At 36.3% G+C, this 17,995-nt stretch overlaps 1 protein-coding gene across 1 annotated transcript; it reads left to right on the top strand.

Moving 5' to 3' along the window:
• The first annotated feature begins 6,724 nt into the window (after positions 1-6,724).
• Positions 6,725-8,260, top strand: LOC107943035 (uncharacterized). The gene is made up of 3 exons (XM_016876761.1): positions 6,725-7,327; positions 7,370-7,691; positions 7,818-8,260. Exons 1-3 carry the CDS (start codon positions 6,725-6,727, stop codon positions 8,258-8,260), a joined length of 1,368 nt encoding a protein of 455 aa, XP_016732250.1.
• Positions 8,261-17,995: the final 9,735 nt, after the last annotated feature.

Here is a 17,995-nt window from a genome sequence, read left to right as displayed (position 1 = left end):
GATTAGCAGGTAGTGCAGGTCGTCGCTCCAGGCCTGTAGGTTTCCATTGAGCGTACCCTCTTTGCGTTGCGTGGGCGTGCAGTGGAGTAAAACCTGGCGGATGGGGCGGATCTTGATCGTGATTAATCCTTGACTGTGGTTCCACAACATCAGGGTTCATAGGTCCCTTTCCTTTTACTAGAGCTGACATCATGTCCATCATCTTGGCCATTTGGTCCCTTTGTTCGAGCGATTCTTCTCGAGATCTCACCATTAAGTCTCTTGTCTCTTGCTGCGACTTGGCCACCTGCTCTTGTAATTCCCTTTGAATTCTTTCCATCCTTTCAATCCTTTCATTGAATTCGGCCTCCATTACTCTAGCTTGTCGGCGCATTCTATACAAATGACGTGGTTCCAGTCTTGTGGTATTACAACTGCGAATTGCATGTTTAACCTCAGCAAACGATTATGGAATATGCAATGAATGAATGAATGAATGCATAAATGTCAAATGAATGTTAGTCATGAATGCATATGTAAGAATTTGGTGTTGATTTCAAGATAGCCCCTATTTAGGCATTTCATTCATCAAAAGAGTCTATTACAAAACATTTTGTCATTTTCGATTCAGCCATTACACAAACTTCCTAGCTATATTTACTCGTGCTAAGAATTCTGATATGTTTGATCTTCGACTTGGAGGGAATTGGTAAATGAGAATTTCAGCTTCTTCCGATAATTGTACCACGTGCATGGCTACCCCACGAACTTCATTGATTAGATAGCTAAGTTGCATTTCTTTTTCTTGGAGGCCTTCTTCGTAAGCACGATGTATTTATCGTACTGACTATTCTTTTCTTCCAAAGCCTCCAAGAGAGTATCTAGCTATTGTTGACGATCTTGCAACATGTCTTCTAGCTCTCATATTCTCTCTTTTAGTTCTTGACGTTTAGATCGACTAGTCATTACCTCGGCAGACACAGCTTCATATTCGGCGTTCTTCTTCATTAGCTCCATCATAACCCGCGCAGCCTTTTCTTATTCTTTCTTCGCTTTCCCTTTCCAGAATTCCATCCCACCTTTGATGTTGTTTAATTCTTCTTTCCATTCTGCTGATGATTTGCCCAACCCACTATTCTTGATAGTGACTCTTAACTTCTTATTTTCCAGATAAAGGTCCTTTAAGTCATTTCTTACGACTTCGACTTCTTTTTGCACTTTCTCGATTTTAGACCTTTCAATCTGAACGTCGATCTTCAACTGCTAATTTTCTTCTTGAAGAGCACTGAGGTCTTTTGACATCTTGGTCTTTTCGCGTTCAAACTCTTGTCTTGCCACTTCTAACTCGGACGGTACTTCCTTCAAGAAGGGATTCTAAAAGGCGTAATTCATTGATGAAACTCGCTGGCTATTCACCCGTTGCATTCTCCATACGTCGTAATCTTGAGTAAGAGTATCAGCATACAAGGCCAACTCCATCAGATGAACTTCCTTCCAAGATTTTGCAGCACCTCGGACCTTCTTCATATAGCCTTCGCTCGCAAAAGTAAACTCGGACTGTGCTAATCCTCCAGTGGCGGGTATGAATTGTCGTGAAGAAAATTGCCTCTGGACCATTAATAGAGCGTATCCAATTCCTCCCCATAGCCCAAGTAGTGGTACCCAATCTTGATTTCCAACCTTGTATAACAGAACCGAAGGGCGGATCCACGGTGCTATCCAAGTTACATCTTCAGCTCGAAGGTTCTGAAAAACTGAAACCCAATATTCTTCGGTGACATCCTTTGGCCATTCTCTCTCAATATAGGCTTCCAATGGGGTGAAGGTTTTTGAAAACATGTGGTACGGTGTGCGCTTTACTTTCCAGAAATGGCTCAAAATCCAGACACTGAGTGACTGCACGCATCCGATAAATCGTCCTTCCTCTTTCCTCCGACAACTACTCAGGGATCTGAAGGTCTCGGCTAGGATAGTCGGGACACGGTTGATTCCTTATTTTAATTTTTCAAAAAAATCCACCACCGCAACATCTATGTGTCCAATAACTTTTGGGAAGATGATCAAACCGTAAATGGCCAAAGCGAATAGGTTTACCCTTTTCAACATGTCAGGATAGTTCAGAACCAATTCTCGTAGGGAAGACCATGGAATACAAATGGTTTCATTCTTCTTCTTTATCTGTTTTTCGGCCCATGCGTCAGTCATGTCTATCAATCTTACTAACTTCTTCTTGAAGGTCTTCGGCTTAGGCTCCTTCACATATACTTTATAGAATTGTATATTTTCAACACGAAGCAAAGCAACATACTCCTCTATAGTCGGAGTCATATCTTCTCAATTGAAGGTAAAACATTGGTAAGCCGGATCCCAAAATCTGACCATGGCTTGGATCAATCATTTGTCTACGTTGGCAGTAATCAAGTTGGCTATATCCCCATATCTTTCAGTGAAGATACCCCTAGTGTCTGAGTCCCACTGATTCCAAATTCGAACCAAGTCTTAAAGGTTATTTTGGTGAACATTCACAATTACGTGCTCGGGTAGATTAGCAATACATCCCTCCACTAAACTATCCTATTTTTCTTTCTGAGTTTTTAGAGACCAGTCCTGAACTACGGGATTCTTTTCAGTTGTTTCTATAATTGACTCTTCCATTAGAAACCCGTTTTTTGGCAACCAATCTCTAGTCAACACCTTCCTAATATGATGCTTATAATGCATAATGCAAAATAAGAACACAGACAAACATCTTGGTTAGTACAACAAATATGAATTACGAAAAATCAAAATAGAAAGTGTAAATGTCAAAGAAATAAAAAAAAGAGGCGTTTCTCTCATGTACTTATTTTGGTGAATATTAACGGACGGAGATTAGACATGGCTCTAATTAGGTGGATCGTACGGTTCGCTATATGCGGTTTCGGTTCTATACATGTACTCGAATTGCCCGTACTGTCATCTACTAAGATTAATACGAAACCTCGGTCGTACCCATCACAGGTTCACGAGTTCAATTCGAGGCATCACATTTACTTATGCCTATGTGGAGGGACAAGTTAACTCACGAAAGCATAAGTCATATGTAACCCGAAAGTATTCACTAGCCTGTGCGGAGGGACAAGTTAACTCACGAAGGCATAATGTTTACTTTCACTTAAACGGACGAAGCCCGGGTATAGAGCTCATGTTATGCAAAGATGCACATATACGGTGTGTGGGGAGAAACTCACAAACCTTTCATTTTATCTAAAAACTACTAAACTAAAACCATAAAACTTAAAGCTGAAAAACAAAAGGACAAGACGAGTTAGAAAAATATTTACCACATAATGCGAATGCATGACTTTTCGAAAACAAAAATTTGAGTATCACGACTAAATGTCAATTTGAACAAGGAACTTTGAAAATTTTGACAACGCGAATTTAATTCCAAACACGACTCTCAAAAAAAGGTCCCCAGCGGAGTCGCCAGCTGTAGCGACGTAAAAATTTTGGTTTTGCTTGGTCACTAATTGTGGTGATCTATTGAAAATTTGAAAACTGAAGTTTGATTTTACAAAAAAAGGGAGTCGCCACCGATCCTTTTTATAGGTGTGATCGGACACCTAATAAATTTATTTTTAAAACAAAAAGAAGGCCGAGTTTAGGTCTACGTCAAAATTCAGAGAAAAAGTAGGGTTCGGGAGTCGGTTACACGCGAAGAAGGTATTAGCACCCTCGCGACGCCCAAAATTGGTATCTTATAAACAAGTGTTGTCTTGATTTTAAAAAATGCAAGTCCAATGTAACATTTAGTCGTAATTCAATTGAAAAGATGAGAAATTTTAGTTTTTTTGGTTTTTGAGAAGGATATACCATTTTAACACGAGCCGTCAAATTCCATCCAACATAGCGATGAAATTTGATGACTTATTGTGAAATCGGTGCATTGCCTTGATTATTGAAATTAATTAGAAAAAGATTTTCGTTTGAACGTAAAGCGAATTGATATGAAATAAAAATAAATAAACAACAAATCTAGAAGTACATTGAAACAAATATAAGTGTGACAATAATATTATAAACAATAAAGATATAATGTAATACTCGAATTGAATATGAGATGGAAACAATGAATGTATATACGTAATAATGACATTAAGAATGTGTACGTAAAATAGGAATGAAAAAGGTTTACATAATAATACTAATATGGGTACATAATATATATATACACATAACATATTTAAAATGAACATATACAATATACATATATAACAGACCTGTACTAATAATAATGGTAAAAATAGTAACAATAAAAAGATATATGTACACCAAATAACATATAATAATATTAATATCATGAGTGACAATATGGAAAATAATAAGTAAATTAATGAGTATAATAACATGATAAACATGTCAAATTGCATATTTTTTATGCCTAATTTGGTTTATTGATGAACTGAATCCTGCTAATTAAGTGTTTTTATGATTTAATTCTTGTCAGGGATGCAATTGATCAAAAGCAAGCTGAAAAGGGGCCAAATTAGAAGAAAATTATTAGAATGGGCCAAAGCGAAAAGATGGAGCAAGCCAAGGACTAGTCATAAATTTGACTTTGTAAAAAGCCAAAAATAGGAAATTCTATTTTAAGTTTATTTTAATTTTATTTATTTTTAATTATTATTATTTTAGATTTTATATTAATTTTCTTAAGCTATTTTTAGTAAACCCTATCTATATAAATAGGGGGTTTTAGTTCTTAGGAAATCATCCATTAATCAATTGTCTTTACATTCCTATTTCATTTTGGAATTCCATTATCCACTTTGTTTTCTTTTTCTTAATTCAATTGAGCATTAGATTATTTTGTCTTCTTTTTACAAAATTTGTCTAATTCTCTTTGCAATTTTTCTTATCCATTTCCACTACCTTTTTCATATAATTTCTATCATTTCTATAACCTTCAAGCATGATTAAATTCATGCCACACTAAACCCATTTTAGCTTTAAGCCGGTGTTAACCCCGTCAAAATACCCATGAGTTACGAACCCGAGCTGTTTAACTCCCAACTTTCGATATTTACTATTTCTCCGGATTAAGAGTATGACTTCGTCAACTCACAAAGTCAAGTCAATACTAAGTCAAAAAAAGACGTCGTTTGAGTTAGTGTGGCTAGACGTACAGTTGGAATTCCGAAAGGATCGATTGTCTAATTGGTCTTCCGTGAACACATTGGCGTGCCAAGTGGGGATTGCTGTTTGGTTCCGTCAAGGGAAGTAGTAACCGGATTTAAATGTCTTAACGTTTGAGGGCATTGGTTCGAGCTAGGCTCTTCTAGAATGCAAAGCTGCCGGAGTTCTAAATCACGAACGTTTCGTAGGTTGTTCGATCGGTAAGGGTTAGTTATATGACGTTCCATAACTAATTTACACAAGGAAAAGTTGGTGTCCGAGGCGTCCTTGGTAGCTATAACTAGCTTATCGAAAAGAGGAGTTCACCTAATTTCGAGGAACGGGTCAAAGACGGGAAAACCCGTGCTTAAGGCTGAGCTAAGTTTTATTGATTTTCCTTTAAATCATTTTGTTATTTATTTTTATTTCATCTTTTATTTTTATTTCATCTTTTACTTTTTACTTTTTACGTTTTCTTGTGTTTATTTCAGGTTTCATATTTTATTTCCCCCCTAAACGTCGCGGGCACGACAACTGCCCAGACACTAATCTGGTCAAGAAACAAACAATTTTAAGTAATTCCAGTCTCTGTGGGATCGACCCTACTCCCTATACTGCTTTAATTTGCAAACTAGGTGTAGGTTTATATTGGTGGAATCGACAACCATCAGTTTTGGCGCCATTGCCGGGGACTGGCAACACTTACAATTGTTTAAATCGTCTTTATGACCAGATCTTCATCAGGAGATCTCGAATACGACCCAGAGATCGAGAAATCAGCACAAGCTCGACGAAAAGAGACAGAAGCTCTTAAACGTGCAAGTAAATCAGGAATTGAGCTAGGACAGGGGATCCTAGAGTCCGACGTTGAAAAATTGAGTGAAGTAATTCGCGCAGAGGCAATTCGACGTGGGAAACGAGTCGAAGAGGTTGAACCTGAGATCGAACCACTCTTTGAAACAAAAGGCAACCTTGGTGAACTAGAAAGGATGGCCAACCGAACCATTCGTCAACTAGCCGCTGCTCCCAACGAGCAAACATCGTTATGCATCAATTATCCAACCGGAGGAACCCCTTTCGAATTGAAGTCAGGCTTGATTCATCTTTTGCCCACTTTTCGAGGCCTGAAGAATGAAAATCCACACACTCACTTGAGAGAATTCCACATGGTCTGCTCAAGCATGAAACCCAGGGAGTACCCGAAGATGAGATCAAACTTCGGGCCTTTCCTTTTTCTTTAGTTGATACAGCAAAAGAATGGTTATTTTACTTACCTCCCGGTTCTATCACAACGTGGGATGACTTATCTCTTGTATTTCTTGACAGGTTCTTCCCAGCGTCACGAGCAGCGGAGCTTAGGAGGGACATAGTGGGAATTCGCCAATTGGAGAGTGAATCGCTCTACGACTACTGGGAGCGGTACAAAAAACTGTGTGCGAGTTGTCCTCAACATGGGTTAACCGAACAATCACTTCTTCAATATTTCTACGAGGGTTTGCTCCCTATGGAAATGAAGATGATCGACGCTGCTAGCGGAGGAGCGCTTGTCAATATGACCCCTTAAAGGGCAAGAGAGCTAATATCCACCATGGCGGAAAATTCTCAACAATATCGGCCAAATTTGGAACAGACAAGACGGGTTAATGGGGTAAACGTTTCAACTTTAGAAGATAAATTGGATAAGCTTACGAATGTTGTTCAATCTTTGCTTACAGAAAAGAAGAGTTTGACCCCACTATGTGGAATTTGTACTACGTCTGAACACCCGATGGATTTGTGCCCAATCCTTAACGACAATTCAACGGTACATGTTGACGCTATCGGAGGTTTTCCAGGACCTCCGCAAAGACGTTATGATCCTTTCTCCAACACCTACAATCCCGGGTGGAAGGATCATCCCAACCTGAATTACGGAGCTAATCCCCGATATAATCCACCATACCAACCGAGACCTCTGCAACCACAACAACAACACAAGCCGAACACATCTCTAGAAGCTGTTGTGGAAAGACTTGCCGCCAATGCTGTAAAATATCAACATAGGACAGACGCATCAATACAAGAGTTAACTAATCAAGTTAGTAAACTCTCAATGGCAGTTAATCGCTTGGAGTCTCATGGTAAATTACCTTCCCAGAAAGAGCCGAACCCTCGGCAGAATGCCAGTGCAATCACTCTTCATAGCGGAAAGGTTCTGGAAACAGTACCAACTAAAAGTCATGGGTAAGAAAAGGAACAGGAAAAGCAGATCTCCGATCCAACAACCAGGCCAGAGTCGAAAGTTCAGAAACCAGTTGTGATGCCACCTCTTTTTCTAGGGAGGCTTGCAAGGGATAAGAAAGAGAAGGAGGAAAAAGAAATCTTCAAGACATTCAGGAAGGTGGAGGTAAATATTCCTTTACTCGACGCTATCAAACAGATCCCCCGTTATGCAAAATTCCTCAAGGAATTGTGTACTAGCAAAATGAGGTTAATAGGTAATGAAAGAGTAAATGTAGGAGAAAATGTCTCCGCAGTATTGCAAAAGAAAGTTCAGCCCAAATACAAGGACCAAGGTATGTTTGCTATTTCCTGTGAGATAGGTAATGTAGGCATTAAGAAAGCCATGTGTGATTTAGGGGCTTCTATTAATGTTATGCCTTATTCTATTTATAAGTTGATTAACGCGGGTCCTTTAAAAGAGACAGGAGTAATAATCCAGTTGGCGGACAGGTCAGCCGTCTATCCCGAAGGGCTGCTTGAAGACGTCCTTGTTAAAGTTAATGAATTAGTTTTCCCTGCAGATTTCTACATTATTAGTATGGAAGATGATAATTCAACTAATTCATCTGACATTTTGCTTGGAAGGTCGTTTCTAAGTACCGCAAGCGGAAAAATAGATGTTCAAAGTGGGACGCTGACCATGGAGTTTGATGGCAAAATTGTGAAATTCAATGTCTACGAGGCTATGAGTCATCCTAACTCACTATTGAATATTTCTAGCATTGATATTTTAGATTGTTTAACTCAGTCTTATTCTGAATATCATGACTTTGATGAGTTGGAAACTATCCTTTTCAGAAACATTGACATGGAAGTTTTACATCATCTCGAGGAATTCGCAGTCATTGAAGATCCGTTGTAAGAAATCGTCAATCATTTGGATATGCAACCTTCGTTCACAAACCGAGGTAACCAATTTGAACTATTACCTTCCCAAACTAAAATGTTACCCTCGGTTTTACAGCCACCGATCTTGGAGCTTAAAGCATTACCGGACCATCTTAAATACGTCTTTTCGGGAGAGAAAGACACCTTACCGGTAATAATGTCAAACAAGTTAACCAAAGACGAGGAGGAAAGTCTAGTTCGAGTTCTGAGAGATTATAAGGAAGCTATTGGTTGGACGATAGCCGACATAAAAGGGCTAAGTCCATCCACCTGTATGCACAAAATTTCCATTAAAGACAACACGAAACCAAAGAGGGATGCTCAACGACGCCTTAATCCACCCATGATAGAGGTAGTAAAGAAGGAGATCCAAAAACTGTTAGATGCTAGAATGATATATCTGATTTCTGACAGTAATTGGGTTAGCCCGGTTCATGTCGTGCTCAAGAAAACTGGCGTGACAGTGGTGAAAAACCAATTAGGTGAGCTGGTCCCTACACGGGTACAGAATGGATGGAGGGTTTGCATCGATTACAGGAAGTTGAATGCAGCTACCCGAAAAGACCATTTTCCACTCCCCTTCATTGATCAAATGCTCGAGCGATTAGCCGGTAAGTCCCATTATTGTTGTCTCGATGGGTACTCAGGATTTTTCCAGATTCCAGTGGCTCCGGAGGATCAAGACAAAACGACTTTCACGTGTCCCTTCAGAACATTTACGTATAGATGGATGCCATTTGGACTCTGCAATGCTCCGGCCACCTTCCAAAGATGCATGGTGAGCATATTCTCTGATTACGTCGAGAAAATCATCGAAGTCTTTATGGATGACTTCACGGTATACGGTAACTCTTTTAACGAATGTCTCAATAATCTTGCTAAGATATTACAAAGATGCATAGAATTTAATCTTGTTTTAAATTATGAGAAATGTCATTTCATGGTTGACAAAGGATTAATTTTGGGTCATATAGTTTCCTCGAAAGGAATCGAGGTCGATAAGGCAAAAATGGACATTATTAACTCGTTACCTTACCCCTCATCAGTGAGGGAAGTTCGTTTGTTTCTTGGCCATGCAGGATTCTACAGACGATTCATGAAAGATTTCTCAAAAATTGCGCGACCACTTTGTAGTCTGTTACAAAAGGATAAAGAATTTGAATTTGACCAGACTTGTAAAGACGCATTTGATGTGCTGAAGCAGAAATGGGTCTCCGCTCCCATAGTGCAGCCACCAAATTGGAACTTCCAGTTCAAAATCATGTGTGATGCGAGCGACCAAAGTGTGGGAGCTGTTCTTGGCCAAAGAATAGAGAAAGAGCCTCATGTTATCTACTATGCTTCGAAGATTTTGGATGCTGCCCAAAGCAATTACACAACGACCAAGAAAGAATTATTAGCTGTTGTGTTTGCTTTAGATAAATTTAGATCTTACCTATTGGGAACTAAGGTAATTATCTTTTCTGATCATGCAGTTTTGAAATATTTAATAGGGAAGAAGGAGGCAAAACCCCAACTAATCAGGTGGATTCTACTCCTACAAGAGTTTGATTTTGAAATTCGGGATAAGAAGGGAAGCGAAAACCTAGTAGCTGACCATCTGAGTCGATTACCGATTCCAGTAGACGACACACCATTGAAGGACAACTTTCCAGATGAAAACCTGTTTTCAGCAAATGCAGTGCATCCTTGGTATGCAGACATAATAAATTACCTCGTCACAGGTACTATTCCTTCATATTTGCCAAGGTCTAAAAAAGATAAGATAAGAAAGGATGCACGATATTACATTTGGGATGATCCTTACCTTTGGAAGCATTGCTCGGATCAGGTAATATGACGTTGTGTAGCAGAAACAAAGGTACAATCTATCTTAACTTTTTGTCATTCTTATGCATGCGGAGGGCACTTTGGACCTAAACGCATTGCACACAAAATTCTCGAATGTGGATTATTTTGGCCCAACATATTTCGTGATGCCTTTTATTTCTGCAAAGCTTGTGAAAAATGCCAAAGAGTTGGCAACCTTAATCGTCGAAATGAGATGCCTCTTATTCCTATTCATATTTGTGAAATTTTTTATATATGGGGCATCGACTTTATGGGTCCCTTCGTTTCTTCTTTCGGTAATTTTTATATACTCTTAGCTGTTGATTATGTCTCTAAGTGGATAGAAGCAAAGGCCACTCGCAATGATAATGCTAAGACCGTAGTTGACTTTCTTAAAAGTTCTATTTTTTCCAGGTATGGCACTCCCCGAGCATTAATCAGTGACAGGGGAACACATTTTTGCAATAAACTCATAAGTGCATTAATGGAGAAATATGGAGTGACTCAACGAATTGCCACTGCTTACCATCAACAAACAAACGAGCAAGCCGAAGTGTCAAATCGAGAGATCAAGTCTATTCTGGAAAAGACGGTTAAACCTAAGAGGAAGGGTTGGAGTTTGAGACTGAATGACTCACTTGGGGCCTATAGGACAGCTTACAAGGGACCAATAGGCATGTCACCTTACCGACTCGTTTTCGGTAAACCGTGCCATCTTCCGGTCGAGTTAGAGCACAAGGCTTTTTGGGCAGTTAAGCAGTGTAATATGGAAATGGAGTCTGCAGGGAAGTCTCGGAAGTTAGACATCCAGGAACTCGAGGAAATTAGAAACGATGCATATGAAAATGCTCGAGTTTATAAAGAAAAGACGAAGGTATATATACACGATTAATATTAATAATGATGATAGGAGTGATGAGGATATATACACGATATGGTATAAAAATATATACATGGAATAGTAAAGAAATAATATATATATAATATAAACATATACAATATATACATATATTAGAGATAATAATATGAAAAAAGAAAACTATTAGTACAATACATAAATACATACACGTAGACACATACATAAACATTAAGTGAAAATATATATTAGTACTAATAATATTATTAATAAATATAATAATAGTATATTAATAACAACAATAATATAATAATGTGGTAAAATAATAATAATATAGATACTAATATTGAGATACAAAAAGTTGCTATAATAATGAAATTATAAAAATAAAATAATAGAACATTACTACATATATACATATATACATAAACTATACACTAATAAATAATAATGATGATAATAATAATAATAATAATAAAATTAAAATAGAATAACGGAAAAAGTAAAAAAAGGACGAAATTGAATTGAAAAACTAGTTATTGGGGCCGATTTGAAATAAAAATAAAAAGAAGAGGACGAAATTATAAAACGCGCCTAACTTGGAGGGGCTAAAAGCACAATAAACCCCTTGGTCAAAACACAGCGCAGTACGGGGGACCAAATTGAAAAGCGCTGAAAATTATGGGGCCAAATTGAAAATGAAAAAACTTGATTGTAAAATCCCAGAAAAGCGGAAGGGCTAAAAGTGCAATTAGCCCTTCCGCTTTAAAAAACACGAGGATCCTGTTTGGAGCGGGTCGGGTCGACCCGACCCAGGGCCAAAACGACGTTGTTTTTGTTTTAACCGGGGGGACCAAAACGGTACGTTTTGGTCCCCTATAAAAGATAAAAAATTTTGAAAAAATTCATTTGAGAGGGGAAAGGGAAAAAAAAAGAGAGAAAGAAGAGAGAAGGGAGGGGGAAGGGGTTCTCGGCCTGGGGGCCGGTCACCGACCGATAGTCGGCCGCTGTCTGTCGCCGGCGCGGGCCACCGCGCACGGTGGCCGGAGAAGGTACATTTCTAATTTTTTTTCTTTTTTTTTGCTTTTTATTTATGTTTTTAAAATTGTTATGTTTATTTATATTTTTGTATTTATAAATGTACAGGGAATAAATTCGAAAGTAAAAACAGAGATAAAAATAAAAAATATTCACCTTAAGGTTTTGATGTTGGTATTTGGTTGCTGGATCGACTTATTTTTTGTATTTCCCCTTATATATTTCCGATCTGTTTGTGCTTGTATTGTTTTTGTTCTTTCTTTTGAATATTCGGAAAGAAAGAAAAAAATGCCCTCGTTACATTCGTTTGTTGTATTAAACCATATTCTCCCCCCCTTTTTTTACAATTCTGATTCGGGTTTTATAACCCTCTTTCAATCATTTTTTATTGTTTCTGTCTCTTCTTGCAGGTATTGGGGTGGTGGAGCAGAGAGTGGGTGAACGGTGGGTGGCCGAATGTCAAAGGATTCGGCGTCACAAGCTAGGGTTAGGGTTTAGGTATTTTTTATTTCTGATTTGTGGTGTTGGGCTTAATGTTTAGTTGGGCTAAGGGTTTTGTATTGGGTTTGGGTAATTGGTTGTAAGTGGGTTAGGTTTAGTCATTGGGTTGTTGTGGGTCTGATGGGTTAAGGTTTGGTTAGTGGTTGGTTTAGGTTTTAGTGGGCCAACCGGGTTTGGGTTAGATGTTTGGGTCTTGGGGTTTGATGTAATGGGTAGGTTTAGTTTGGGTTCAAAATTGTTGGGATTTAATGTATTGGGCTGAGTAATTTAGGGATGGCCCAAAATTAGCCTTTAACATTAAATTAATCAATAACATACTTGTTTGATTTTACTAAAATTGTACAAAGAGTTTTGTAGGAAAAAAGAAGATATTTAACTGACATTTAATGTGAGAGAGTGAATATATTTTTATTTTTGGTTGATTAGAGCCGTTTTTTTTTAATGATTTGAACCGTAGTTATAAACCCATTGAAATGCATTAAAATAGTCAGAAGTCTTTTAATTGTAAAAAAACCACCCGGTTTATTATGGTTATTTTAACAATTAACATTTTATGTATTAAATTCACGTCTAATTAATTCATTGTTATTAATTAAAATAATTAATTAAGTTTTTATAGTTAATTAAAATAATTAATTAAAATTTTTTTTGTTAATAATTTTCGTTATTGACCATGATGTCTATTAAATAAATTGATGGACCAATTAAATGATAACATGTTGCAACTTCTAGTGTAATATAATACTTTTTCCATAAGCATAATTAGAAAAACAGAAAAATATAATAAAAATGTTAAAATTTATATAAAATTATTAAAATTATAAAAATATAATAAATTATAAAATTAATAAACTCTAATAATATTTTAAAATTTTATTTTTTAAGAGTTTCTTTCCATAATTTTTGGAATCATATTTTTTTAAAAAAATTATTTAATAATTTAATATTGTGCTAATTTGACCAAAAGATAAAAAATTAAATTTATTGGGTATGTTTTGTATATGAAAGACTAAAATAAAGTTTTAATAGCACAACATTAACGGATAAACTATTTTGCACTATGATCCATTTTGCGAATTAGTATAAATGCATAATGAGGATTAACTTCATTCAGATTTATTTTCTCTGAAATTATCAGGTGTGAAACCTTGACTATTCCACTCTTCAAATGTCTTGTTGATCGGCTCACACACGCATTCCCTTTTTATATGGAAAACATGTAGACACTGAGCAGAGAAGGTATGAAGATTGAAAGCCATTTTAATAGGGAAAGTACTGATCCAGTTTACAACTGAGCTGGCACATAACCCAGACGAAGAGCACATGCATGATTCACTATTGCCTTGTTGACTCATTTCTATTCATAACATAGAAAATGCGTACCTTCCCAAACATTAAATTTATCCTTAGGCTAAACTCCTCCGATCATGGGCTAGCATTTGTGAACCATTATATCAGCCATGGCCAACCATCACCCCTCATTCTTTTCAAACTCAATCAGGAAATGCTTACACAAAGTCTCCAAAATTCTCTTCTAACCAATCCAATTCCACTCTCTCACTACACTCCTAACTAATTTACTCAGAACTTGCTTATCCAAAAAACCTTCGCACCTTTACTATCAACTCTCCCCTTTGTAGAAACTACCTTTACCGATTCATTTTAGTTGAGCTAACTCAAGGGTTACAGAATTTGGATATATAGCCTCAAACTTTTGGATTACAAACAAATAAATATTTAGTTTCATTTCAAGTGCTTACAATTGGTACACACGCCTGGTTTAGTTGTTCTAGCAAGCTCAATACATATATAGGCTAGCAACAAACTTGGTATTATAAGACTAACCCACAAAAGATCAAATCGACTGGCTTGCAGAACATCGGAAAAAAACTATGGGTATATTCAGGAAAGAATTTCAAAAAAGAAAGAACAGATGTACAACATTTCCATTGGAACTTTCAGCGACCTGTACGAAGAATTGTATATGCACTAGACAAGGAATTCAGAGAAACACCCTTCCCAGTTGATGAAGAAAACAAAATTATACTATCAGAGCCCGAGTTATCTGCTACAGATAGGCTAATTTCAGTAGTCTGATCACGTACTTGAAAGGTTTCAAGGATAGAAGATGGCATAATATTCGGGGCACTGTCAAGTGTTATATTAGGCAAACTAGCATTGCCTTCAAGATATTGCACTTCTTTAATGGTGGGTCTCAAATCTAGTTTGGGGTGGGAACAAAGCAGACCTAGTTTCACAACATTCTCCATTTCCTCCACCATGTAATTCCCCTATAATCTTGGATCTATAGCATCAACAATGGCATCTCTTTTCCAGCATCTATTTACTAAATCGACTAGAAGAATCTCTTCGGATGGTGCATTAGGATCCAATGGCTTCCTCCCATAAGCCACCTCTAGCAGAAAAGTCCCAAAAGCAAACACATCTGCAGTTTTTGTTAGAGAATGACCCTCCATGCAACACATGCACCAGCAAGCAGATCAAACAGCTCATGCCAAGCAAAAAGCTGTCGAGCCAAGTGTTGCAGCTATTTTGTTTTGTTCATTTTAATGCTATCTAGTTCATTTTGAACTTAGTTTAGCTTGTATTTGATGTAATTTGATAGTGAAAGAGCTAATCACCAGCTTTGTTTAAGTGTGCAAGCATAATTCACCTAGTTCCAATGTATTAAGTGGAGTTAGGTAGCTATTAGGTGAGTTTTAGTTCATTTTGACCAGCCAATGTCTGGTATATGTACAAGGCGTCATGTCATTGTTTTAAAAATTAATAAAAAAAATTCATTTCTTTTTATTCATATGCTCCACCATTTTCTTTACTTTTCAATTCTGTTTGTTGTTCTTTAGCAATATTTCAGTTCTTGTTTCTTCACCATGTCACCAAACTTGCTAAACAAGCCTAAGCTGAACCAGCTTCTTCCTTGTTCATAACACCAACAATTGGTATCTAGAGTCATTGTCTTAGTGGACCTGTTGCATTTGAATCATAACTTGAATGGCTTCTTCAGGTTTTTCTCCAGCAGCTCCACCAGTCTTCAATAGAGAAGGCTTTCATATATGGGTGGTTAATTTGAGGACTTACCTGCAGGCCTTTGATCTGTGGGAAGTTGTAAACACCGATGCTAAGCCAGCACCACTTAGGGCCAATCCCACAATGGCTCAGATCAGACAACATACTGATGAGAGGACCAAGAGGCACAAAGCCATGTCCTGCATTTAGAACTGTGTGTCAGATGTCATATTTATAAGAATTATAGCTTTTGTGTAACAGCCTAATTTTCAGTGGTGTCAGAACAGTAATTTGAGATCACTAAATCCGACAAATGAGTAGGAAATATTATTAATTTAGTGAGTATAAGTTAAATGTGAAGTTAGGAAAAAAAAATTTAAAATAGTGAATAGCGTACTAAAAATAAATATTAAAATAATTAGAATCGAAAAACGAGGTATTAAGACCTCGGGAATTTTAAATCGAGCCATAAATATTTTTATAAATATTTATGGAGCGTTAATAAGTTAGTATTAAAGTTTCGTCAAGAAATTTTAAAGTTCTGATAGTTAATTGAACAAAAAGGACTAAATTGTATCAAATGCAAAATTGTGAGAAATGATTAAATAGCTTAAATGATAAAAGAAAGAGGGTTTAAAAGGAAAATAGACCCAAGGTATCTTTGGGCTGGACGGCAAGGCATGAAATCAGCAAGAAAATAAGGAGAATTAAGGGAAAAATTGGAAAATTGCAAAATTTACTTAATAAAGCTAGGACTAAAGTGGAATTATCTAGATTTCTCTTTATTTTTCTGCATTCTCATCAGCAAAAACACCATGGAAGAGTTCCTTCAAGCTGGTTTTTCATATTTTTACTTCAAGTAAGTTCAATTCTTGATTATTTCTTGAAATTTTTGTGTTTTGTGACTTTTACAACTAGGTCCACTTGTTGAATTCATTAGTTTTTAATTCTATGAAAGAAATTGAAAGTTTCTATGAATATGTGCTGGAACTATATGATGATTTGTCATGGAATTAGAGCTTTAAATTGTTTATATGCTGATTTTATTGAAAGAATTGAATAGAAAGTGAATGTTTAGGACCTAATTGTAAAAGAGTTTGAAGTTAAAGTTTCATGTGGAAATTCTGAATTTCAATAGTTATGAAATAACTTCTAATGACTAGGAAAAGTATTAATTGAGAAAATTATCTTAATTGAGGGGTTAATTAGTAAGGATTGAATTGTATGAATTGTGAAATTTGGGGAAAAATGGAAATCAACACTTTGCACTAAAACTGCTTTGGACAGTAGCAGTAGTCTAACTCTTAAAAATCACCAAAAATTTTAGAAATATAATTAGAGGATGAATAAAATATGAAATTAAAGCTTATTGAGTCTAGTTTCTTATAGAAGAAATTATGTATGCAATGGAATTGTAAATCATGAGATATGATAAATTTTGTGAGACAAGGTCAGGATGATTTTGGGTTCCCCTATTCTGAATTTGAAAAATCATCAAAAATTGGATAAAAACAATTAGGGGCTTAAATTTATATGTTTATAATCCTGAATGAGTCTATTTTCAAGATAAATAAACGAGGACATCATTTGAATTCTGTACAAGAAGATAATTAATTTTTAGTGAAGAAGGGTCTGAACTGTCAGACAGCAGAACAGGGGAGACTTCAATGAATAAACTGTATTAATTGGCCCAACCAAAAATTATGAAATTTTTATGGCAAGAAAACATATGAGTCTAGTTTCTGGAAAAATTTATGGATCTTAATTTCGAGTTCTGTAGCTCAAGATAAAAATGATTTAGTGACTATGACACGGATGGACAGCTTGAATATTCACATAAGTAAATAGTGAAAATTATAGATGATGTTACTTACAAGTGTGTTATTTATACTAAGGATGTGGATGGAGAGGAGTAGGAGGAAAAGTAAATATATATATGAATGACTTGATCACATGCCCGATTATAATCGATAAATGTTGAATTAGAAATGATATAATGTTTTATTTGGAATATTTATTATGAAATTATGAATATCGTTATAATACAAAAATCGTACTTGTGAGTTTGTATAACTAAATTTTAGTGACCATTTGTTAATTTTATGAATTTCATGATGTGTTATTTTATATGTATTGATGATAAAATCGCGAATAATGTAAAAACATGAAAATTGAATAACTGATCAAATTGAGCATTACAATTCAGTGACAAGATAAATTGAAGGAAAAGACCATGGTTGGACCATGGCAACAAGTGATAAGTGATAGCTTCGGCTACACTTATCTGATCAATGACAAGTGAAAGTGATAAGTGATAGCTTCGGCTACACTTATCTGATCAAGGACAAATGAAAGTGATAAGTGATAGCTTCGGCTACACTTATTTGATCAAGGATAAGTGAAAGTGATAAGTGATAGCTTCAGCTACACTTATCTGATCAAGGACAAATGGCAAGT

The sequence above is a fragment of the Gossypium hirsutum genome, chromosome A05 (assembly GCF_007990345.1).
Source record: "Gossypium hirsutum isolate 1008001.06 chromosome A05, Gossypium_hirsutum_v2.1, whole genome shotgun sequence".
In the NCBI taxonomy this organism is placed as follows: domain Eukaryota; kingdom Viridiplantae; phylum Streptophyta; class Magnoliopsida; order Malvales; family Malvaceae; genus Gossypium; species Gossypium hirsutum.
The sequence above is the reverse complement of the archived record's forward strand: the minus strand, read 5'-3'. Positions and strand labels throughout refer to the sequence as shown.